The 24,679-nt window shown below is 32.9% G+C and overlaps 5 protein-coding genes across 12 annotated transcripts; 1 reads left to right on the top strand and 4 right to left on the bottom strand.

The window, feature by feature from the left end:
* Window positions 1–894: 894 nt before the first annotated feature.
* Window positions 895–7,898, bottom strand: LOC17885996 (serine/threonine-protein kinase prpf4B). Of its 7 annotated transcripts, none has more exons than XR_002833830.1 (18): window positions 7,469–7,898; window positions 6,222–7,138; window positions 5,943–6,127; window positions 5,467–5,612; window positions 5,259–5,327; window positions 4,976–5,051; window positions 4,733–4,889; window positions 4,334–4,625; window positions 4,142–4,256; window positions 3,868–4,031; window positions 3,657–3,731; window positions 3,510–3,576; window positions 3,180–3,420; window positions 2,884–2,948; window positions 2,507–2,553; window positions 2,377–2,405; window positions 1,337–1,502; window positions 895–1,245 (listed from the first exon to the last, which is right to left on the bottom strand). XR_002833830.1 is itself a non-coding variant. In XM_023782412.1 (15 exons), exons 1-14 carry the CDS (start codon window positions 7,832–7,834, stop codon window positions 2,930–2,932), a joined length of 2,889 nt encoding a protein of 962 aa, XP_023638180.1. In that variant the 5' UTR covers window positions 7,835–7,898; the 3' UTR covers window positions 895–1,502; window positions 2,884–2,929. The 7 variants fall into 7 exon arrangements, 2 of the variants coding, with proteins under 2 accessions (XP_023638180.1, XP_006290570.1); XR_002833829.1 differs by having other exon boundaries at window positions 895–1,257; XR_002833832.1 differs by lacking the exon at window positions 1,337–1,502.
* Window positions 7,899–8,376: 478 nt separating this feature from the next.
* Window positions 8,377–9,198, bottom strand: LOC17886512. 2 transcript variants are annotated; one of them, XM_006291974.2, is made up of 3 exons: window positions 9,164–9,198; window positions 8,887–8,971; window positions 8,377–8,794 (listed from the first exon to the last, which is right to left on the bottom strand). In XM_006291974.2, the coding sequence occupies exons 1-3, from the start codon at window positions 9,173–9,175 to the stop codon at window positions 8,487–8,489; spliced, it is 405 nt and encodes a 134-aa protein (XP_006292036.2). In that variant the 5' UTR covers window positions 9,176–9,198; the 3' UTR covers window positions 8,377–8,486. The 2 variants fall into 2 exon arrangements, with proteins under 2 accessions (XP_006292036.2, XP_006292037.2); XM_006291975.2 differs by having other exon boundaries at window positions 8,377–8,797.
* A 280-nt stretch (window positions 9,199–9,478) lies between these two features.
* Window positions 9,479–11,795, top strand: LOC17885786 (dihydrolipoyllysine-residue acetyltransferase component 4 of pyruvate dehydrogenase complex, chloroplastic). Its single transcript, XM_006290941.2, has 6 exons — window positions 9,479–10,470; window positions 10,561–10,752; window positions 10,871–10,958; window positions 11,048–11,118; window positions 11,211–11,294; window positions 11,484–11,795. The coding sequence occupies exons 1-6, from the start codon at window positions 9,556–9,558 to the stop codon at window positions 11,586–11,588; spliced, it is 1,455 nt and encodes a 484-aa protein (XP_006291003.1). The 5' UTR covers window positions 9,479–9,555; the 3' UTR covers window positions 11,589–11,795.
* A 256-nt stretch (window positions 11,796–12,051) lies between these two features.
* LOC17886643 lies at window positions 12,052–13,247 on the bottom strand. Its single transcript, XM_006291897.2, has one exon. The coding sequence runs from the start codon at window positions 12,820–12,822 to the stop codon at window positions 12,331–12,333; it is 492 nt and encodes a 163-aa protein (XP_006291959.1). The 5' UTR covers window positions 12,823–13,247; the 3' UTR covers window positions 12,052–12,330.
* Window positions 13,248–23,110: 9,863 nt separating this feature from the next.
* Window positions 23,111–23,797, bottom strand: LOC17887105 (protein NIM1-INTERACTING 2). The gene has a single exon (XM_006292002.2). The coding sequence runs from the start codon at window positions 23,511–23,513 to the stop codon at window positions 23,157–23,159; it is 357 nt and encodes a 118-aa protein (XP_006292064.1). The 5' UTR covers window positions 23,514–23,797; the 3' UTR covers window positions 23,111–23,156.
* Window positions 23,798–24,679: the final 882 nt, after the last annotated feature.

The raw sequence follows: 24,679 nt of genomic DNA on the forward strand, positions 1-24,679 counted from the left end.
AAAAAACCTAGATTCTCATAGCAAACATGGCCTCGTCACCAATCACCAATATTTATAAATATGAATTTTTATAGATATATCATGTTGACTTGTCACCAATACCCATGTGTGTGGATCACACCATACTACTTAGCCCTAGTTTTTTCCAAGTTCCAACTTCCACCAGTGTTGCGTTTTAATATCCCATGGACATGGAGGAGTCCAAAGGCCGTTGTTTGTGCAACCGGATAATATTTTTAGAGTTGTAGAGAGTTACGAGACTTTTTAATAGTTATATAAAAATACAATAATCAAAAACAACGAATTCGAACTTTAAATTAAACAAATCACGTCCTTTCTTTTAAGCATCTCAAGTCTTTTTCCTACCAAACTTATGTTCTTGTTTTTGAGATGAAAAGTCAGCTTGTTTATCTTAATGAGATGAAAATTCAGTTTTGTACACAAACAAAATCCCCGACCAATTGGTACTGTACTACTTAGCTATTTTGTTTATGTTAACTTAAAAAAAGAAGATATTATTTTTTAACATAAAAAAAAAGATATTAAAAAAACAAAAAGGAAAAGAAAATGCTTGATGTGGAGACGTCTCGAGCAATTAGAGTTCATCGACTAGCTGCAAAAACTTGGGATTCTCATGGCAAACATGGAATAATGTTTCGAAATATGACACTGAAGAAGATTTAGATGCAAGGGGCACTCGAATTTTTTTGACTTTTTAGACAATATGGTTTTGATGTCTCACAAGGTTAGTATTTTCATATTCAGTTTAAAACGAAAATACAACTTTGTTGTATCTAAATATCATACACAGAATTATATTAACTAAAAACACTGTTTATTGCATATATATATATCTGATTTGATTATCGACCAATTAAAAGAAAGAGTAGTACGTTAAAGTGTGAGGATATAAAAGTATCATCTCTCCTCGAAATCGGATACTAAACCCCTTTTACAACAAAACAAAAAAAGAAGATTTGTGGATGATGATGAAACATACAACAGCGAGGTACGAGAGAATGCGGTTCTCACATTAGAACAGCCGTACCATTGGAGAATGAAAAGACTAGAGAGACGAGAAGGTACATAGATGCATACAAGAACAAGAATCTTGTCTTGATCTAATTCGCCAATATCAACATCAATATGACAATATCAATATCAATATCGTACAAACTGCTCAGCAGGCGGATCTCAAATACGTTTGAAGTCTTTGTCCCGACACCGCACATGTCAGCCTACACCCTGCCACGACAACTTCACCGGTACAATAATCTATCATCTGAAATCTAGTTGTTTGCTTGTCGTACGTTGGTTAAAATATCGAGGTCATTACATAATATAAGTGCTTTGTTAAGAATGTGCCATGTAGGATGAACTGAGTAGAGTTGACGTTCTCAAATCGGACAACCGTCCAATGCTACATTCACGAGACTGTTGATGGTGTCGATCCTTGATTGTTGATCCATCTCATTATATTGATTTACTCTCAAATAACACTTCTGTAGTAACACATGTTTATTGTATTTTGCTATATGTTAGATTACTGAACTGGTTTTTCGAACCAAAAGACAATAATACAAAAACAACTATCGACTCCCAAAATCAAGCAACCATAGAGCATAGAAGAAAAGGAATCATCAAAATCTACTAACATTTCAAACATTGTTAAAACCCAATGAAATCATATAATTTCTTTTCATGTTCTAGTAAAACTCCCATACATAAAATCTTACAACTTGACTGACAATGTCTGTACAATTAACCTATTAGGGATTTATATACATATACCTAATTTCAATATTCTCAAGCGAGTTACAATAAGTCAAGTGAAAGGCAGAGATATAATAAGTCAAGTGAGCGAATAACCAAAACTTTTAAAAAAGTCTGCTCATAGTAAGTAATAGACACAACTACCAAACTAAGAAAGAAAACCACAACAGCCTGATATATATCATCTCCTTTTGGGCTACAATGAGACATCTATCAACGGATAGTATAACCACACACAACAAAACTAATAAAATATATGAGTACTTAATCACAAGTTAAATCACATATGTTAGTTTTCTCCCCCAAACAAATCACTAAACCTACAAAATATATTTTGACATTTTTTTATGTTCCAAAAAGAGAACACTCAACATATATTATGTGCAATGAAAAATGCTCACAAATTCAGTAAGTCGATTTCTAAAGCACAGTTAGTCTAACCTGCAAATCCAATGAGAGGATTTCTGAAGCACTATTTAGTCTAACCTTGGCAGCCAAGAGAAAACTTTGGTGCTAACGGAAACCTAAAGACTTCTACCGCGCTATGAACAAAACAGAACAGCCACAGAAACTCAAACTGGCCAAAAAGTTTGAGATACTTACCAAACTTGCAGGAGGAGAGAGTAAAGACCCTAAAATAGAAGAAAGTCATAATCAGTGAAATAAACTGGAAGGAGATAAACAACATTAAAAAAAAGGAGATCGAACATGGAAATTCTTTTAATCTCAATACCTTTGTATGTTATTCTCTTGTGCAGCTCTCTCCCCTCCAAGCAAAACCTCCGGAATCACAGTAATACCAATTATCAGATTCTACAGAAATAAAAGAACACTAGAAAAGGAAGTGGAACCTATAGACAAAAAATGCGAATGACTGACTAAAAGATAACTACATAAGAAAAAGAGAAAAAGTAATTATTTCAGGCAAAACTCAAATCATCACAAAAGAATCTGCATATGCCCTGACACATATAACCAAGGAAAAACTGTAAAACCTACTAAAGCAACACAACTTCATCCAATTTCACACAAGCGACCAATAAAGATGTAAAAGGTTCACTGAAATTATCGTTTTGCTTTCACATAACTCCCAATAAACAACCATTGTACCTTCTCCTGTGTGCCTTTAAACCATTGAAAGATGTTAGGACTGTCTCTAAGCATTGGTAGATGTCCTGGAGAAAAACAACATCAGGCCCTTGAGAGACCAGAAGAGATGATAATAAAGCATCTTACTATCCATAAATGATAATCACAGGGCCTCCACAGAATCGAAAAATTATACAGAATGGCCCTCTCCTTATTAAGATGAAAAGTTTTGAAACATAGACTTCTACAGTGAGTAAAGTCGCCAATGATTACACAGCAGTATTGAGAAAGAAAGCGCCATTAGCGAATTTTCTTACAATAAAGAACCAGTAAAGTCCCCTGAGAATCGTCGGTAATGAGAACTCCACCCATGTCGACATTGTAACCAAAGCTCTCTCAGGCAGCAGAAGGTAGGTAGAGACAATTCAAAAATTAGAACCTTAAATAAAATTAAGATGTGTAATGTACAGATATCTAGGACAACAGCATTTCCTGATATAAGAGGGAGAAAATGGCAATGTGGTTTCACTTGCCAGTGATGAATGGGTGAGCTAACGCCTGTGACACAGTCAATCTCCTTTCAGGATCAAGGATGAAAATTTTGTCCAAGAGATCCCTGAAATGAGCCAAAATCTTGGGATCCTCACCAGGGTAACCTTTAATGATCGAACCAAAATCTTTCGGCTTTACGTTTGCGATCATTCTCTTTATCAGCTGAAACGAAAAAGTAACTAATTACTAACCCTCATTTGGTTGTCAAACTATAAATTCCCCGAGATATACAAGGTTTTTACCTTTCCACTAACAGTGTCTTCCTCTGTAGCATAAAAGTTCAAGTCCTGATCAAAGTGCTGATCAATAAATGCTCCCTGTTAAACCGAATAACACAATCATTAGAACGTGCATTAAAAAAAATTCTTCTCTTAAACATCCAACTAGATATCCACCATACATATGGAGTTCCCATTTTCTTTATGGAAATTACCAAACTATTTCAATGCTTACCTTGCGAAGCATTTTTTTAGGGAAAGGACCTTTCAGTTCCATATGAAGGCGTAACATATCATTGTTTGTGGCGCCAGGGAAAAGAACTTTCCCGCTATAAAGCTCATACAGACAGCAGCCAACGGACCATATATCCAACGGATGGTCATACGCGAGCCCCAAAACTGCAATGGAAAATATAGAAGCTTCAGTCACATATTCTTAACCAGTAATCAACGAAATGTCCTCTTCACAGTCCAAAAATATGAGTATTCTCACAGCGAATAAAACTTACTGATTTCAGGGGATCTGTAAAAGCGACTAACAAGATATGGCGTAACTTCGTTTTTGCCAGCAAACATTGCATTACCAAAGTCACAAAGCTTTAACACGTTTTTCCCCTCATTAACCTGAACAAATCAAAAACCAAAAGTGTTAGAAAGCTAGTGAATCAAGTAGAAGAAAACCAATGAAACATGAAACTGACCAGCATGTTGTCAGGCTTTATATCGCAGTGAAGAACCCCACAATTCTTCAGATGTTTAAGGGCTATGAATAGCTGTTTTGAATAAGCCCTAACAGCAGAGAGTTGAAGACCAATGTTGCGACCAAACTTCTTCAAGACCTCTCGAAGATTCAAATGGAGCGACTCAAACACCAAGCAAAGGTGATTACGGTACTTAAAGGTTGAAATGAAACGAACACAGTGGCGTCTGTCATCTCGGTCAGCGCCAGCCAACTTCTTCAATATCTGAACCTCAATCTTGCCAGCTTTATGCCTAAAAGATGTGATATAGTAATCAGCCACAAAAGCATAGAGACGATATATTAGAAATTGCATAAGAATTTAAAGAATTCGTCGGGGCCAAGAGAATGCACCACCTACATCGTCTCATTGTTACGAATAATTTTTATTGCCACTTCTTCAGGTTCAGTTGGTCCAGCTTTCAAATCTTTCGCACGAACCACAGTAGAGAAGACACCTTTTCCATGAGTAGCAATGACTTCATATCTACCATCAAGTAACTCGCCAAATTGATAGCCTAAAAATGAAAAAAGACAATTATCTTAAAACGAAAAAAGGTGCTTTCACCTTTCACGATTGGAAAATAGAGAGAAACACACGTACTGTAATAACCCTCTGCATCATCCCAATTATCATGAAGCCCACTCCTCACCATGGGAACACCGTCACCTTTCCCTCCCTGGTTTAACATAAGGAGAAAAATATATATATAAAACCCACACACAGCAAACAGAGATTCTCCTCAAACACAACTAAAAAAAGGATTTCAAAACGATCAGATTAGTAGTTACATGGTGATAAAAGAAACCTCGATGACAAGAACATAAGGTTAGTAAACAGCAAATATGACACAGTCAGAAAATATCTAGTTAAGTTAAATACATACCACTTTCCGAATACCAGCTGGAGATTCTCCAAAGATATCATCATGAAACATGTCAGCTGATCTTTCACTCTGGAAAAAAAGTTATAAGAATAAAGATCGAGAAACATCATCAGGTGCATATATATTTATAGTATCAACATAAAACAAAGAATTACTCACAACCATCAATACCAAATAAAAAAAATCAAGGTTTCCTGTGCTAACGCACCTTCGGGCTACCTTCACCAAGCCCTGCTGGAGCCATTAAAGATGCCTTGTCAGCGTCAGCATCAAGGTTAGATTTGGCTTGACCAACATTAGCTGCTATGACAACTGCAGAAGAATCCGACTTTGGGGCAACTTCTTGAGCGACATCTGGCACAAAAATAGAAGCTAAAATTTCAGAACAAATTATTACAAGTGAATGTGGGAGAATGTCTTGGGATCAACCAGCAGCTTTTCTGTTAAAGAGCCATTCACATATTCCACAGGCCGGGTAAGCCTCATTCTTATCCTATGTGATTGTTTTTCTACATCATCTACATCAAAATGCATATAACTTTCACATTAAAAAAAACTACTACTTATTACAAATAGAAAACCCTCAAGAAATTTTACTAACAACTCCAACAAAATAAGAAAGCCCATATTTGAAGAAATCAGAGTCGGTGACGTCTTGTAATTACAATAAAGATTGAAAATTACCTTTCCCCTTATCCTGAGAAAAAGGTTCATTTTGCTGCTCAGGCTTCTTCTTATGTTTCTCCAGTATGGCTTCCATTCGCTTCCTGCTCTCCTCCTTGATTCTATTTAGTTCTTCTTCTTCTTCCTCTGGAGATTTCCAAACAACTCCTTCGTCATTATCATCTTGGTCATCCTCATTTCGGGACCTGATTGCAAAATAGTTAACAGCCAAACAAGATACCCAGAAGATTAATGATCTACAACAAATTATTCGCAAGGACGAGGTTATTGAACAATTACCTTTCATTATTTCCCCGCGTTTCTTCTGACTTATCATCCTTAGATTTTTGGGCCTTCAATGAATTTGGCCTTCTCATTTCTAAGTCATCTATCGCATCATATCTTGAGTGTCTGGACTGTCCGTGCCTCATCTCACTGTAGTCCACATCACTACTTCTATATTTTTCCCTATCAGTCTGGATTTCTCTTCCTTTCTCCCTATCTTTTTCACTCACCCTTTCCTTTTCTCTCCTACTCTCTCTGCTGCTATACCTGGTTCTATCTCTACTCCTACCTCTTTCATTGTCTCTATCCCGTAAATAATCCCCTTCCCTCTCCCTTCTCCTATCAATGCTGCCCTCTCGTTCCTTCTCTTTTCGCATTTCTCGGTCAACCTCTATTTCCCTCCTCTTTTCTCGTTCTCTGTCCCTCCTTCGATCACTATCTCTCTCTCTTCGCTTACTTCCTTCTGAATCCCTATCTCTTATGCTTCCCTCCCTGTCCATGTCTCTCTCCTTACTTCTTTCTCTTTCCAAAACATCTCGACTATATTGCCTGTCATTTTCCTCATATCTCCCCAGTCGGTGATATCTTTCCTCAGTCCTACCTGAGTCAACTCTGTCATGATGATAATCCCTACTAGAACCACGATGTTTTCCTCTGTCTGAAAACTCATCCTCCGCAACAATCCTTGCTCTGGAAATTTCCCTATCCCGATCATGTGACTTAGATCTACTCCGAGCACGGACTTCGTTAGACTGCCTACTGTTTGACGGAGACCGGTTTCTACTCTTATGCTTCTCTTCAGAGCTACCTGGAGAAAATGAGCTCCTGCCATTCTCATAACGTCTCTTACTAACTCTCTCTAAAGGATCTCCAGCTTCTTTACACCACCTCTTATCCTCTTCTCCTTGACGCCCTTTTTCCCCATGGGGAGGCTACAAGCATGACCGCAAGATTTTCAGAACACTTATCAGAAGAGAAATATATGAGATAGAAAACGCAAGAACATACATTAAAAAAAAAAAAAAATGGGGAAGAGAACATCTACATAAAACCAGTTCTTACAAATCAAGGGAAAGCCATCAGTCTCCATTGAACGCCTAGTGCAACACTCAGGTTATCTAAAGAACACTCTCAAAGACCAAAGCTTTATCATTAATTCAGCTTCATACATGAAAAATCAACCAAACCAAAATCCACCCCTTCTAAATTCAGCATCCAAACAGAATTTAGAATAGAGACTTAAAAGAGGGATAAGAACAGACCAAATCATTATCTCGAAACTGATCGGATTTTATTTCGCCTGACTCGCCGTCGGAATCTGCCGGCTTCATCAAAACATCGCCAAGCCCTCCTTCTTCTAAAATCTCTCCTTCCTCCACATCCTCTTCACGACCGTTACTAACTCCAATCGGATCCGCCTCCGTAACATCCATCGCCTCTATCTCATCCCCGGCGGATGGAATTTCATCGCCGCGCTTCTTATCACGGTGATGGCGATGATGCCTGTGGTGATGATGCTTGTGGTGACGGTGCTTGTGCCGCTTCGACGATTTATCGGTTTCCTCGGAGGAAGAAGACGGACGGTGGTGTTTGCGGTGGTGAGATTCGATCTGCTTGTCGTTCGCCATCAGAGAGAATCGTCGAAATCAAAATTAGGGTTAAGGCTCAATCAAATTGGTTACGAATCACGACGGACTTTACTTACTACTACTTCCATCTTTATAATTAAAAAAAAAAAGGTTTATTTTATGTAAATAGGACACGCGTGCATATTGAATATGGCCGTAAAGATAAAAATAGAGGTTTATCAAATTATACTGATTCTAAACATAAGTAATTAAATTTTCCTACATATAATATGAAATAACAAAAATATTTTTTAAAAAAATTGGTATTAAAAACAAAATTTGAAATTTGAGTCCAAAATTAAGTACGCATGTAAAAAAAATAAAAACAAATATGGAGGTTGATCAAATTTTTATACTGATCCTAACATAAATATGTACGTAAATATAATAGATAGATGTCTTATTAAAAACATTTTTGAAATCTGAATCCAAATTACTAGTGCTAAATTTATTAGTATTCGATATATTAAATCTTTCAAAAATCCTACACAAATCAAAAAGACATAAATATTGCAATATGTATGTTTCATGTATATGTAAAGGCAAACATGTTGGTAATAATATACACAATTATAATTCTTTTTACATTATTTTTGTTGCAAATATGTATATGTAATGGGAAATTATAAACAAACGAAATAGAAATAAATTACTAACACAACAATGGTTTAGTCAATTGATCAGGTTGTTGAGAATAGCCATATGGTTGTTCATATGGTGTACTAGTCAAGTGATCAGGCTGTTGAGAATAGTCATACGGCTGTTCATATGGTTGTGGTGGTGGCTCTTGCTCGTGTTGACCTTCTTCTTCTCCTCCATGGCCACCGGTGAGATCTTCAACTTCGAGAATCTCGACCCTCCGTCTCATCTTCTTTTGCAGTTTCACCGCAACATCCGATGGTTTAAACCTTCCGCAAAGGATTACTTGACGTTCCTTTTTGCTGATCATGTGTGTATCAACTTCTTTACACAAAATATCCAAAACATATTCAATTTTTATTTGTTCATTTCATTCCATATATTATGTTATATAACCAAAAATATATACCAACCTTTCATATTGATGATAACCCTCCTTGCCTTCCTACAACAAGCATTGCAATCCAAGTTAACCCTCATCACAACACAACATTGCTTCTGCATTTCAAAAAACCCCCAAAAATTTAGTTTACGGTATTAAGGATAACAAAATTTCACATCGGAACTCGACTAAAATTTTAACTAATATATAAGATATATAAGAATCTCTATTAATTGACTATTAGTTTTAAGTTGGAACTCCCGTAGTTTAATACACAAACAAAACAAAAGCAAAAGAAAAAGCCGAACCTTTTCCGACATGAGACAAAGAGTAATGTAAATATTATATGTTATGTTTTTGGTCAAGAGAACACAAGGAATACTTATAAATTAAGCTTTTGGAATCTGATTCTATAACTTAGGTAGAGCAGAGAAGATAAATTAGAAAACTGGTTTTGTTATGTTACCTATTATTGTTGAGAAGCATCTAATTTTGTTTCTAGATGGACTAATCTAAACCAGAAATATATTCAAATTGAACCGGTTTTAATAAATTTTCCGGTTCTTAAAATCCCAACTGGTACATGACATATACAATACAAATGTAGGTGAAGACGCTTAACGAACTTGAACCTCGTCTTCTCCGTCCACTCCACTCTCTCTAAATCTCTCTCTCTCAGATCTCTCTCTGTGATTCAACAATGGCGGTTTCTTCTTCTTCGTTTCTATCGACAGCTTCACTCACCAATTCCAAATCCAACATTTCATTCGCTTCCTCAGTATCCCCATCCATTCGCAGCGTCGTATTCCGCTCCTCGATTCCTCCGTCATCCCACCGCCGTGTAATGACCGTCCGATCGAAGATTCGAGAAATTTTCATGCCGGCGTTGTCATCAACCATGACGGAAGGCAAAATCGTGTCGTGGATCAAAACCGAAGGCGAGAAACTCGCCAAGGGAGAGAGTGTTGTTGTCGTTGAATCTGATAAAGCCGATATGGATGTCGAAACGTTTTACGACGGTTATCTCGCCGCAATCGTCGTCGGAGAAGGTGAAACGGCTCCCGTTGGTGCTGCGATTGGATTGTTAGCTGAGACTGAAGCTGAGATTGAAGAAGCAAAGACTAAAGCTGCTTCGAAATCTTCTTCTTCTCCTGCGGCTGAGGCTGTTGTTCCATCTCCTCCTCCGGTTACTTCATCTCCTGCTCCGGCGATCGCTCAACCGGCTCCGGTGACAGCTGTAGCAGATGGTCCGAGGAAGACTGTAGCAACGCCGTATGCTAAGAAGCTTGCTAAACAGCATAAGGTTGATATTGGATCCATTGCTGGAACTGGACCATTCGGTAGGATTACGGCTTCTGATGTGGAGACGGCGGCTGGAATTGCTCCGTCCAAATCCTCTGTGGCACCACCACCTCCTCCTCCTCCTCCTGCGGCGGCGACTGGAAAAGCTACCACAGCGACCAATTTGCCGCCTCTATTGCCTGGTTCAAGCATTGTTCCTTTCACAGCAATGCAGTCTGCAGTATCGAAGAATATGATTGAGAGTCTCTCTGTTCCTACATTCCGTGTTGGTTATCCTGTGAACACTGATGCTCTCGATGCACTCTACCAGAAGGTGAAATTGAATCAAATGAAACATATGCACACACTGTTTTGATGTTGTATTGTATGAAGCAAATGCTTACATCACTGCTTTTGTTTACAGCTGAAAGCAAAGGGTGTATCAATGACAGCTTTATTGGCTAAAGCTGCAGGGATGGCTCTGGCTCAGCACCCTGTGGTGAATGCAAGCTGCAAAGATGGGAAGAGTTTTAGTTACAATAGTAACATTAACATTGCTGTGGCAGTTGCTATTAACGGTGGCTTGATTACGCCTGTTCTACAAGATGCAGATAAGGTAATCAAATGCAATGTAGTTCTCGGAAGCAAGTAGCTAGCTTGTGATTGAATATACCCATAGTCTTAGGTTGGTTTGGTTATCTGAACGTTCGAGTCATGTTGGTTTGTTTTTGTAGTTGGATTTGTACTTGTTATCCCAAAAGTGGAAAGACTTGGTATCGAAAGCTAGAAGCAAGCAACTGCAACCCCATGAATACAACTCTGGTACTTTTCTTTTACTTGTAGATGATACACATGTGAAGTGTGTTTAAGGATTGTGATTAAGAATATACATATATATGTATGGAATGCAGGAACTTTCACTTTATCGAATCTTGGTATGTATGGAGTGGATAGATTTGATGCTATTCTTCCGCCAGGACAGGTATAATATATGAAACAAAAATGAATTTGCCTCCTTATGGTCAGTGATTACAAGTTCTAGATTTACATATCTTGTTAATCTCAAATCTCTAGGGTGCAATTATGGCTGTTGGAGCGTCGAAGCCAACTGTAGTTGCTGACAAGGATGGATTCTTCAGTGTGAAAAACACAATGCTGGTAAGTTTGACTTTAAACTTCACATGGAACAAAAACTGATTGATCCTGGTTATGAACCTGCTACTGATAGGCTTGGTGAATCAAACTTTGATTTATAAAGTCGAAAATACGATTAGCTATAGCTTTATTAGATGTAGGAACTTCTTTATTAAGTGAGATTAAGTTTTGGCTTTTGTTGGGTTTTGGCAGGTGAATGTGACTGCAGATCATCGCATTGTCTATGGAGCTGACTTGGCTTCTTTTCTACAAACCTTTGCAAAGATCGTTGAGAATCCAGATAGTCTGACCTTATAAGACTCCTACCGAACACGGAAGGACAAAATCAGTTTCCCAACTTCCTAAGCCAATTTTTTTTTCAAGTAAAATTATTAATCTTCATTGTTCTTAGTCTTGTACTTTTTTTTGCATCTTTCTTTCACTTGTGTTTGTCTGTATTTTGGTTTCTGGAATAATCATTTTGGGTTTTTACTTTACACAAATAATTTCTGGTTTAACTGTTCACCAGTCCACATTCCACAGGCCCTAGGAAAAGAGAATAGCTAGATGTGGCCCATTACCTAGCATATCTGTAATGGGCCTTATGGTCAATATAGCCCAAATGGTAAGGCTTTCCGTGATGTAAGGCCTTATAGCTTGTATTAGCAATCTCTTAATTCACAAATCATAAATTAATAGACCGTACCAACTAGGGCCAAAAGGCCCACAACATTGTGACTACTATTTAAAACGTCTTAACAACTTTCATTGCACTAAAAAGTAAAAACTGCTGATTATAAATTTGATTAATCTTAAAAAATTCTGATATCTGGGATAATACTTAGATTTCAACATTGACAACAGCTAAACAAAACATGAAGATGTTCACTAAACATCAACAAAGATCAACAAATCCTTGAAAAAAGATAGCAAGTAAACATACTGATACTCTATAAACTAAATCCATTCCTAACTTTTCTAATCCTAGTAACGAGGCAAGACCTTAAAACGCCATCGTTTCCATTACACGCTTTTAATTTTTTTTTTAAAAACTACGGAATTACTCCGCCGGCAAAAACTCCTGCCGCCATGAAAACAGATCACCGGAATCTAAACAAACATCGGAATATTCGAAAAGCCCATCACCAAGATCGCAAGTTCCAAAATCCGTAACATGATCCTCAATTCCAAACCCACATAACTCCCCGACATCCGATGAATCCGACGAAACTCGTACCAACTCCGTCACCGTCTCCTCACACGACGGAAGAATCACCGGCGGAGGCAAACCAAGCTCATCGTCAGAAGCTTCGAAAAGATAACCAAGATCCGGCTGAGTCTCGCCGGAGCCTTGCACCGTCGTGGTGTTCGACAACTCATCCTCGAAGCTCTTCATAACCGAGTCAAGATCTTGAATCGCGGGTTCGTTCCCCGAGTCATCGAACAAATCGTCTCTCAGCCGCTTCACATCCGGAGAGTCAAGGCCGCATAACTCGTCTTCTCTGACTCGTTTCTTCCCGACCGAGTCAGTCCGAGTGAGACTCTCCTCCATAGTATAAACAACCGGTACGGTTTAAATCGATGTTTGGTTTAAGACGGTACAGTTTTAATGAGTGGCAGTACCGTAATTAGCGTGAGATTATGGGTGTAGAATCGGGAAGAAGGGAAACACGAGATTTTATAGTGGAGACAAGATATGAAAGTTTGAAGGATATAAAAAAAGAAAAAGTCGGTAAAGTGAGAGAGAGAAAGCGCGTGGTTTCAAACGTAGACATTGGCGCGTGAGTTAACGATTCGTTTGGGGGCATCACGGATCTCTCGCTTTTTTATATTTCTTTTTATATTCATTTGTCCTTTTTCTGATTTTTTAATAACTTTCTTTTGGTTTTATTATTTATTTTCAGATGTCGTTTTTGTAAAATTTTATAAACGTTACTATAAATTGGTTTGAAATCAGAGTTGAAGTCCGGTACGTTGCAGGAGACAGACACACACATGATGGTCGAGCAGTTAGGTTTGGCTCAGAGTCTGAGTCACACTATTAATAGAGAAACAGAGAATAGTGTTAAATTTTGCAAATACGTATGTGGTACTACGTACTAGTATAAATGTGTTCGTAGATTATACTATAGCACATTCGAGTCGAAGGACATGAGCATTTTTGGTTTGTCAACAACAACACTCGAGAACTTGTCCATTTAAATACACTTTTTATTCTCTTTCTCTTTTCACTTTCCACGTATTTGGATTTTAAAGTTCACATACATATCCAACACTTCAAAAATAGTTCATTCTCATTGCTGTTATATGAATGCAAAGTATACACTATATATATAGATATATATTTATCCCTAAGCTATTAGATTTGGTGATATAAAAATGACACAATGTTTAAAACATTACAATATTAGAAATCTTCGAGGACGAGTGGAAAAAAAAAGAAGAAGAACAGAACAGAACATGTAGAATTGTACAAGTACAACAACACATCACGTGTGAAGAGAGTACAATAAAGCTATATCAAGTACACACACAATAAATAAGATAGCAAATGTTATTTCAATTAAAGTTTTTGATAAATAAAATAAAAATTTGTTGAGGGGGATTTGAATTTTTAATAATTCTTTAGCAATCAAGGTATCTCAAGCATCGTATGCTAATTATATGCTTTTTGTATATTTTTAATTAAGCGATTCAATTAAATTTGTTATCATAGCAAATGAATAAATACGACCATCTTTTTTTATTATTCCTTCATTTACTCTGAATTTTATTAGAGGATTTAGTAAATTTGCAGTGTTAGAACTTTTAAAATCTTGCATGATTTGTTTTCTTGCATAATTGCTTTTTACTTCAATAAAAATTAATATATATTTGCATTTTTAAAAAATTGATAGAACGCTTAATCTAATGATTTCAACATCTAAATCTAAATCTCATATATACTCTTTTTTTTTTTAATACTCTTATTTCTTTCTATTTTATTATACATCAACAAACAAACTAATCATCTTAGTGCACATGTCAATATGGTCAGGAACTGAACGAATAGAGGTAGACAATTATCAAAATGGTTTCGATATAAATATTAAAAATTATTATTTTTAATTCGTATTATCTGCTTTCATGAACTAGTTTAAGCGATTGTGTGCAAATACTAGTTGTTGGTAATAAAAAAAAATTCTATAACTTAGAACTTAGAAGATAAATTAAATCAGATGTCCCCAGTGTTTTTTAAAACATCATACTTGGTAACTCCTTCATTTAGAGCAACCTCAACGGAAGATGTTTATGAGGTTCTTTAGGCCAAATTCGATTAAAAATAAATGAATAACAGCAGTTATTAAAGAGAACCGACTCCTCTTTAAGAGCTTTTAATAAGTGGAAGAGGCGGTGACGTATTGGTTGATGGTAAAAATATAAAAAAAAAAAAAAAAAAGCAAAACAATTCATTTTTCTTTCTCTTCTCTCTCCTCGTTGAAATCGCTGCTTCATAAACACATTTTTTCTTCTTATTAAACATTCCCAATTTCTTCTTATTATTAAACATTTCCAATTTTTTCTTCTTTTCTTATTAAACATTTCTTATTAAATATTCCTAAACAAGAAAATGTCTTTTTCTTCTTCACTTAATAATCTCCAAGATATGATGAATGACGCATTTAATCAAACTTTCGACGATCATATCGAATTTTTTTATATATTTGTTTCTATGTTATGTAATGTAATGTTTTTAAAAGTCATGTTTATTTAAAAAGTAATAAAATACAATCATTAAAAAAATTAATAATTAAAAAAAAATTAAAGAACCTAAAGATTCTTACCATTGAAACACAATAAATTTAAAAACCCCATCACAAACTCTTCATCTCAATTTTTTCAAAAATTATATTAAAAAAATTGCAAAGAACCCACAAAGAATCTTTCCCATTATGGATGGTCTTAGATTGTGTTGTAACGAGGGCATACGGCCCCATACTCAAGTGAATTTGACTAAAAATTATTTTTCACGAGCTTTAAGTAAAATATTCTAACACTTCAATATATGTTAATTTTTTAACTCAACTATAACGATATATAGTCTAGTGGTTGTGATAATGATGTTGATGTCACTATATCAATATCCAATTTAAACATGCATATGTTGTTTATATCAATATCCAATTTAAACATGCATATATTTCCTTTAATCGCTTTTTAGCAAATAATCTATATTATCGTGTTTATTGTTAACTTGAATATATTTAGATGATTTTTCAATTATAATTAAGAATAAGAGTAGTTTGTATTGTTGGATTTACGTCCTTGTTCGGCAATTCGAAACTCTATTGAAGATTAATAGAAAGATTTTCATGGATGCATCGTTGTTAGTCTATGATCTTATCGTGTTTACAAAAACATAAATGTTATTTTAAAGTTTTATTTGGAGGATTTTGTTTTCAAAAAATTATTTTGATCTTAAAACATATTCTCAACTTTGGTAAAACATTTTTTATTAAATTATGTGAAAATTTTTCATCGTCACATAATAATAGAGCAGGTTTTAGTTGTGTCATAACGTCATAAACAAATAATTGTCAGATGGAATTAGAGTCGAATGTGATTCGAACTATTGACTGATTCTTTTTCAATAAAAGTATAGTATGAAGGTGGTTAGAGACAGTGTTGAACACTCATCATCTGCCCATTTTTCCCCACATGTTGAAAATCTTCCATTTAAAAGCAAAACATTATACTATAATTATGTATTTTAAAAATTAAAAAATGCTTTAAACAAAAAAAATATTAGAAAATGCTAAATTCATTGAGACTACAGCATATTAAAATGAAAATTTTTGAGAAATACCCCTTTTGGTGTACCCCTTTTTTAAAATACCCCTCTTTTCTATCCATTTTCAAAAATACCCATTTTCAAATATGAAAAATTATAAACTTTTATATGGTTAATAAGGTACATCGAGGTCATCATTACTACTAGAAGACTAAATCCAAATATTTATTAGGTTTTAAAAGGTTCTAAACGGCATTTATAATGTTTTCATAAGGTTTTTAAAAGGTTTATACAGTTTTTATAAGGTTTTTAAATGGTTTTTAAAAGGTTTTTAAAATGTATTTATACAGTATTTATGAAATATATATATAAATTTACACACATATAAAGATAATTTGTGTCTATAAATATAAGTTTACACATATGTTTTTGATAAATTTCAAATTTATAGTGACTTTTTGATAAATCTAGAGAAAGGGGTATTTTTAAAAAGTGGTATTGGAAAAGGGATATTTTTGAAATTTCCCCTATTAAAATTCAAAAATATAAAATAATATTAAAACTTTGTTTAGAAAATTTTAAAATATCTTATAAAGTTAATAATAAAAACAATTAATCATGTTATATTTTCAGTTTAAAAAAGATAATAATAAAGAAATATACAGTTTTTTCCGTTTAACTACAAAGAAAGAGGTTTTATAATTTTAAATTCGTAGAGATAGTATTAAATCCACAAAATTATGGGCGTGTGAAAAAAAAAAGAGGTTTGAAAAACCAGCTAAACAGATTTGTAGTAAAATGGATGAATATTGATTATCAAAATTAGATGGAAGACTTTAGATTTAATCTCATATCTTCATTTTAGCCATAGTTAGTAGTAGCACTAATTATATTAATTGTAGTAAAACTGAACTGTTTATACATAATAGAAAAATCTTTTTCTAAGATACTATTTACAAACAAATTAAATATTTTAAAAACTATTGTAATAATACCATCAAAACAAATAGAAGAAATTGGACGTAACTTGTATTGTATATGTTTATATATTCTGATGAGTGATGATAAACAAAAAAAAAATCGAATTTTGTAATATCGATATAATTCAAAGCATTGAGAGGAGGTTTCTGGTGCGCATCGCTTTCACGTCTTCTCGCTTCACTTAGCGCCACGATGCTATTTACAATGAGATTCGTAGTTGTTACTTCCCATTTTTAATAAAACTTGACAATTCCTGTATAACAACATTATTCTAAACTAATATGCTCAAACTAATTACTGTTTATTTTTCTCATAAGTCATAACAAACACAACCTTAAGAAATTTCACAACTATAGCTTTATATATCTTTGCTGTAGTTTTTATTTTATTTTCTTTAAATTCAGTTTTGAACTCGTTTCATTTTCTTTAAAATTTAAATTATTATTTACATGTCATGTTCGAAAGATATTTTATACTATTTCGTAATGGAGAAGAAAAATACAAAATGAAAGTATATATATATATATATATATATATATATATATATATACTATTTCGTAATGGAGAAGAAAAATAGAAAATGAAAGTATATATATATATGATTTCAGTTGTTCAATTTTTTCTTTTTTATATTTTTCGATAATGAAAATGTCAGCCGACAGCGTGAGGGTTGTGCTGTGGCGACAGTAACAACGACTTGTGTAAGGAACATGCCACGTGTCGTTATCGGAACCCTTTTCTCATCATCACATCTCAGCCGTTGATTAAATTTCCTGCCAAGTGAAGTCTTCGTATCACATGTCGTTGGATCACTTTTTTTTTGGTTGGTATCCATATATAACACACTAGAAAAATGCATAAATAAATCTTTTTGTTTATTTATAATGTTTGTTTTGAACGTTATTTATGAATAATATACTACTATTTTTTTGTCAACTTTTACAAATTTTGTATAAAAGTCTAGAAGCGACTTGAGAACGACCTTTTTTCTTTTTTTTTTTACAAAATTGTAATTAAGTTTGGTATGCATCTTAATGGCGTGAGTAGAACGTATAAACAATTTCAAAATATTCATCAAATGTTACGGCCAAGGTTCCGTTAATCATCTTACAAAATTATAATCCTTTTCCAAAAAGCTCGACTCATCATCACTTCTTAACGTCGGTCGTATTTATGAGGTCGATAAAGAAACTAAAAGTATGATATAAATTATATAACATAAAATATTGTAAAGTTATGATAAGTTGGGGAAACCAATTAAATGGTGTGTAGGGTGATGTTAATCAAACAAATATAAAAAGAAGGAGAAGATCATATACACATGCAACGTGATCTCGCTCTTCTTCATCTTGATGCAGATCACTCTATGTCGGTACACTTTAGTAACTCTTGCATGCTTTGTTTACATGAGTTGGATTAATAAGATTCCAAACACTTCTCTGAAGGAAAGAAAATATTAAATATTTCCTCAATATAGTATTAAGTTTTCTTTCCACCAAAATACCACTATTAATGTAGTATTAAGGGTGAAAATGATTGATTAAAGATAAAAAAATTGGAAAAAAATAAATTGAATAAAAAATTGAATAGTATTAAACTCATTCGTCTGCAAAATAGAAGATGAATGAGTTGAACAAATTCTATGTATAATTAATTTATTTTTTCATTTTGTTAAGTTGAATGGCTTAAATAATTTTTCCTGTCTCTAGTAAAAACAAGTAAAATAATTTTTTCCAACCTTTTAAATTGTGTAACCATTTTCACTCTAAGTTTTTGTTCTTTTGAATAATTGATTACTACAATTAGTTTTCTAAAAATATCGGAAACACAAAAATTATTTCTTAAAAATAGAAAACTTAATTTTTAAGGTTTAAATTAACTATGTTAGATATATATATATATATATATATGTAGGGGGTATAGTTTATGGTTTAGTATTTTAAAGTTTTGTATTGAAAAATGAAAGTTCAGTTATAGTTTTGTGATATTTATGATAAATAAATAATAATAGGGGGAATTTCAAAAATACTCTTTTTCCAATACCACTTTTTAAAAATACCCATCTTTCTAATTTTATCAAAAAGTCACTATAAAATTTGAAATTTATCAAAAACATATGTGTAAACTTATATTTATAGACACAAATTATCTTTATATGTGTGTAAATTTATATATATATTTCATAAATACCGTATAAATACCTTTTAAAACCTTTTAAAAACCATTTAAAAACCTTATAAAAACTGTGTAAACCTTTTAAAAATCTTATAAAAACATTATAAATACCGTTTAGAACCTTTTAAAACCTTATAAATATTTGGATTTAGTCTCCTAGTAGTAATGATGACCTCGATGTACCTTATTAACCATATAAAAGTTTATAATTTTTCATATTTGAAAAGGGGTATTTTTGAAAATGGATAGAAAAGAGGGGTATTTTTAAAAAGGGGTACACCAAAAGGGGTATTTCTCAAAAATTCTCATAATGGGGGAATTTCAAAAATACCCTTTTTCCAATACCACTTTTTAAAAATACCCCTCTTTCTAGTTTTATCAAAAAGTCATTATAAAATTTGAAATTTATCAAAAACATATGTGTAAACTTATATTTATAGACACAAATTATCTTTATATGTGTGTAAATTTATATATATATTTCATAAATACCGTATAAATACCTTTTAAAACCTTTTAAAAACCATTTAAAAACCTTATAAAAACTGTGTAAACCTTTTAAAAATCTTATAAAAATATTATAAATACCGTTTAGAACCTTTTAAAAGAAAAGGTCATTTGGGTGGTATTTATAAGGACTTAGGAGAATTGCCCAAAAAATCTTATTAGAAAAATGAATCCATCATATATACATCTCTTTTTCATTATTATTGGTAAAATATATAAATCTGTTTATAAAAAGTTTAAGATATCCGTAGACGTCACATGTATCCGACATGAATAGATCATCTTCATCGGTGGTTAGGTTTGCAGTCACTTTGAGAGTTGTGGTTGTGGGTGCAACTAACCGGAAATTAAACCGTATAACTTCTTTATATAAACCCGATTTCTCTTTTTTTCGTATGTTACCTAATTATCATGTAATATATATTTTTATTATAACATAGAAAACATTATAAATTCATTTTAGACGTATACGTCAATCTTAGAAATATATCAAGATCAGATGGCTGTAAGAAATTTCCTTGATTGCTTAATAATTTCAAAGCTGGCCAAGTGTGTAGATGATTGATTAGCATCTAATCATAGCACCCACAAAAGAAAAAGAAAAAAAAAATTGAATCATTCATTTATTTTAAAGGTAATGAGCTAGGCAGAAAATTAAAAGATGGTTATCAATAAAAACTAATTAGTTTTCGAATTTTGTATGTTTATATGTTATGCATAACACTAATACGTCATTTAGGTGGCCAATATATATGGACGGTTCTTGTGTTCAATAACAAGTTGTGTAATCCAAACAAAATTGTTCGAGTTGTAACTCTTTTGTCAGTTTGGAATGGTGTTTTGTTAGGATACGACCGAATACAATCGTTTTCAAAGCAAAACAAATTTGTAATTTTATGGAATACTTTCTACAAACCTAAAAAAATGCTGATAATTATATATAAATACTCACTTATCATCAGTTACAGCTTACAACCATATCTTTATTTCTTGATTGTTTCATTTTCGTTTTTTTATTTTTTAACATAGTAGTATATAAATAGATTAGAAAGAACAAAATAGGAGAGGCACACGAACTTTCTTATTGCAAAAGAAAAGAAAAATAAAGAAATGGTTGAAGGTGATAGAGAGGGTCATTTCAACTGTATTTGAGTTAGATATGTTAATGGTAGACCCTAAACAATATAATTTAAATGGCCATCTATATGATTTAACTTAGTTTAAGTGTAATATTTCCTGGATTTTTTTTTTTTTTTTTTTTATATTTCCTGGATTTTCTCGAAGGGCAAAATAAAATACATGACAAATATTAGAAAATAAATTAAATTTTCCACGAGATGCTTTGCTTTCAAAGTAGAAAATAAATACATTTTGGAAAAACGAAGAACAAAATGGTGGCCCATTTCTATCTTTCTCCATCAAAAAAATTCCTAAAAAGATAACATATTACCCATATACTATATATATCTAGAAATAAAATTTGGTGTATTCCAAACGAATCAAACGCTTATCTCTACTTTTCTTTTTCTTTTCTTTTTTTTTTTGGTTTAGAAAAGTTATATTTGTATAGAAAAAATTTATGATCTTTGGTGCGTAGCAAAAATTATTTCGTATCATTTATGAAATCATTTGATATTGTTTTATTGATTTTTTAAGATGAACATATATCATAGTATATAGCCATTGTGTATATATTTCTATAGTTTTGGAGTCTGTATAGAGTAGATTATTTGGTTTAGAGGCTCTGGTTTAAGCCTGGTCAAGTTGTATATAAACCCCCAATTGTAACTTTATTTCAATAAATGAGAATGAGAGTATTTTACTAAAAACATACAACAATTTATAATTATCGTTTGTAAAAAAAATAGCAGTTAGTAAATCACTTAAAGCTATACCTAAAAAGTAAAGACAATTATTCACCTAAAGCTAATCCAGAATCTAACCAAGGCCAACCCTATTACGTATACGTACGACTCTAGCTACTTCGTTTTCATCGCTCCATCTCCATTCAATTGTTTTACGTTTCTTTATCCAAAATTTTTGTAAAATATGTAACAATTAGAACAATTAACTTGTTTTAGTCTATTTCCCTTTTGTTATCTCTTAATTGTTTTTATCACAATGTTAACAAGAAAGTTATATTTTTAACAAACAAAAAAAAACAAAACAAGAAAGTTATAATTACTTGGAACCAAAACACAAATTAATCTCGAAGATTGATTATATAAAACCCCAAATATTTACAAAATGAAAAAAAATATCCCCAACAGGGCCTAAGACCAACATTATTGGGGGTATCTTAGAGGGCTAAGATACCCCCAATAATGTTGCCCTAAGTCTTGCTTGACTATGCAAAAAAAACGTCTTCAAGTACTAAACTATTGTGATGTGAGTGCTTATAGACTTTCAACACTTTTCATACTCTTTGTGCTAAAAAAGATATATAAAAATTTGAGAATATACGTGTACAATACAAAAGAAAAACATGTTTATTTGCTTTAATCATTCATATCTTATTATCCACTTTTGACTTATTCCATTAAACTTTTAAGTTTCATTTCAAAGATAGCTAAGCACGTCATATGAACAATGGATGGTTGTGATTTAGATTCACAAGTTAAACTCATTAGTCATTACCTTCTTGTGCCAAGTTTCTATCCAATTTCGTCTGTCAGTGTACCTTATATATATTATGGTCCACAACTTCAATATAACTACTATGCATTTTAATTATTAGTATTTCCTTTTGTTATATATCTTAATTCAACTATTAACAAAGGTGTTATTGAAGAATATATATTAATAATATGGGTCGACAAAGAGCTTAGTTTTAAGACTGAAATATTAATATTCTATAACTTATTTATATTATTTTTGTAACCTTTTTTAGTGATTATTTGTTAAGTGTTTGAACTAATATTATGGCATATTAACTAGGCCCAATACATCGTTTACCAACCCAATACCTTATTGGGCTACCTTTTCTCAAAGGCCCATTAACTCTAGAAATATTTATTTATTTTTATAGGAAATATTTTTATAAATACTTATTATTATTATATCAAATTCTTACCAAATTATTATTATTATTATTTTACCAAATTATTTTTATGACCAAATTATTATTATTATTGAAGATAATTAGTGTATGGAGAACATAATTTTAATATCGAGTGATAGGAAGGCACTGTTTTAAACTCATTTTTTCATATATGTTTCATCAATTTTGCATAAATTGACTCTAAATTAGTAAATTTTATAAATTATATAACTCATCATAATTACACATGTAAATCGTTATATAACATTGTAGAATTTGAGATTGGATAAACGTAAAAATAAAAATAATTAGTAATAATAATTAGTATAATTAAAATTTCCCAATTATTGGACGTCGAAGAAGAAAAGTAAAAAAAAAAAAAAAACTTTGAGGAAGGAAGGAAGGACGACTACTACAACGACAAACTAACGCCGTCTGGTTCCGGTTTAGAGTTAAGATCCAAATCCAAACCCTGTGACCCGACCCGTTTAATCCCATCTAACTCTCCTCCGTCACGAACAACGCCGTTACTGTTATCCTCCAGCCTCGAGTTTCTCAGCCCAAGACTCTGACTCCGTTTCCTCTTCTTTGACAAATCACCACCGTCGACGTTAGCTTTCGCAGCCGTTCTTGCCGCCACGTGTACTCTCCGTAATATCTTGAAAAACTCATCAACCTCTTCCTCCGTCACCGTCCGGATCACAGCTTCATCTTTTCCGTTATCTTCTTCTTCTCGCCGTTCATCTCTCATCACCGTAGATGAACTCATTTTTTTTGTTTCTTTAAGCCAAACAAGAAAACGTTGAACGGCGTCGTTTAGGCTCAGAACAAGATTAGGTTGCTTCTGTATATTTCGGGGAAGAAACTCTCTTTATAGAGGCGTCGGTGAGAGGATATGAACGGTCGATCTCGTCAAAACGAAATAATATATTGACGGTGGAGATCTTTGTCGATCATCGAATGACCTCATTGTCGTGACGTCACTCTTATGATTTTGACTTTTGGAATAAAGGAAGTCATCTCTGTTTACTTTTTCTTTAATACACAGAGGGACAGAGAGAGTTGTATAATTTTATGATTTAAAGAAAGACCAAAGAACTAATTAAGCTCAAACAAAAATTAAGGAAGACCAAGACATTTTTTGAGTTTATAAGACAAACAGAGCAAGTAGTTGTGAGTTGTGTTCTGTGATCATGGTTAACGTGGGCAAGATCTTCTTTGCGATTATTATTTATTATATAGTTTTAGTTATTTGTTTATGTCCACTATTATTATCATGATATAGTTAAGCAGATAATTAGGTATTTCATATTGGTGTTTGAACTGATGTTCCGAGAAATAACCAAAACTTAATGAAATAGTCGTCTATAAGAGCTGATGGTGAAAGTCGAAGACAAAAAAGCATGCATGAGAGCTTACTCTTAAGGTTGACGCATGACACATGACGCATCAAACATGTCATATATTAGTAGACTTAAGTTTTTTTTTTTTTTTAAGTTATAGAGTTCATGAACAAATATGATTTGTGTGTGTATATATATGCAACAAATGTATCTAAACCGGATTCTAATTAGAATTAACTTAACCAAATACATCAAAACTAGCTGCTCTAATATAAGTGAGGATTTCTCATTCGCATTATTCTTGTTCATAAAACTACCTTTAGAAAGAAAAAAATGTAAAGCAGTCAACAACACATAAGAAAAGAACCTCACCTCACAATCATACAAAGAATAAAGTGAAGGTTAGAACACTTTATTTTTTCTTGTAATTAATTAAGTTCAAATATTAAATAAGTTAAACAAAGACTAATGAAACGCACAAACTTTAAAACAAAAATAAACAAAAGACCTTCATCACTCAGACAAAAGAAATAGAAAGCCAAAGACCTCTTCCGTCACAGTCATATAGTCAACAACAACCACAAACGCAAGC

This window comes from Capsella rubella, unplaced genomic scaffold, assembly GCF_000375325.1.
Source record: "Capsella rubella cultivar Monte Gargano unplaced genomic scaffold, Caprub1_0 scaffold_5, whole genome shotgun sequence".
Classification (NCBI taxonomy): Eukaryota; Viridiplantae; Streptophyta; class Magnoliopsida; order Brassicales; family Brassicaceae; genus Capsella; species Capsella rubella.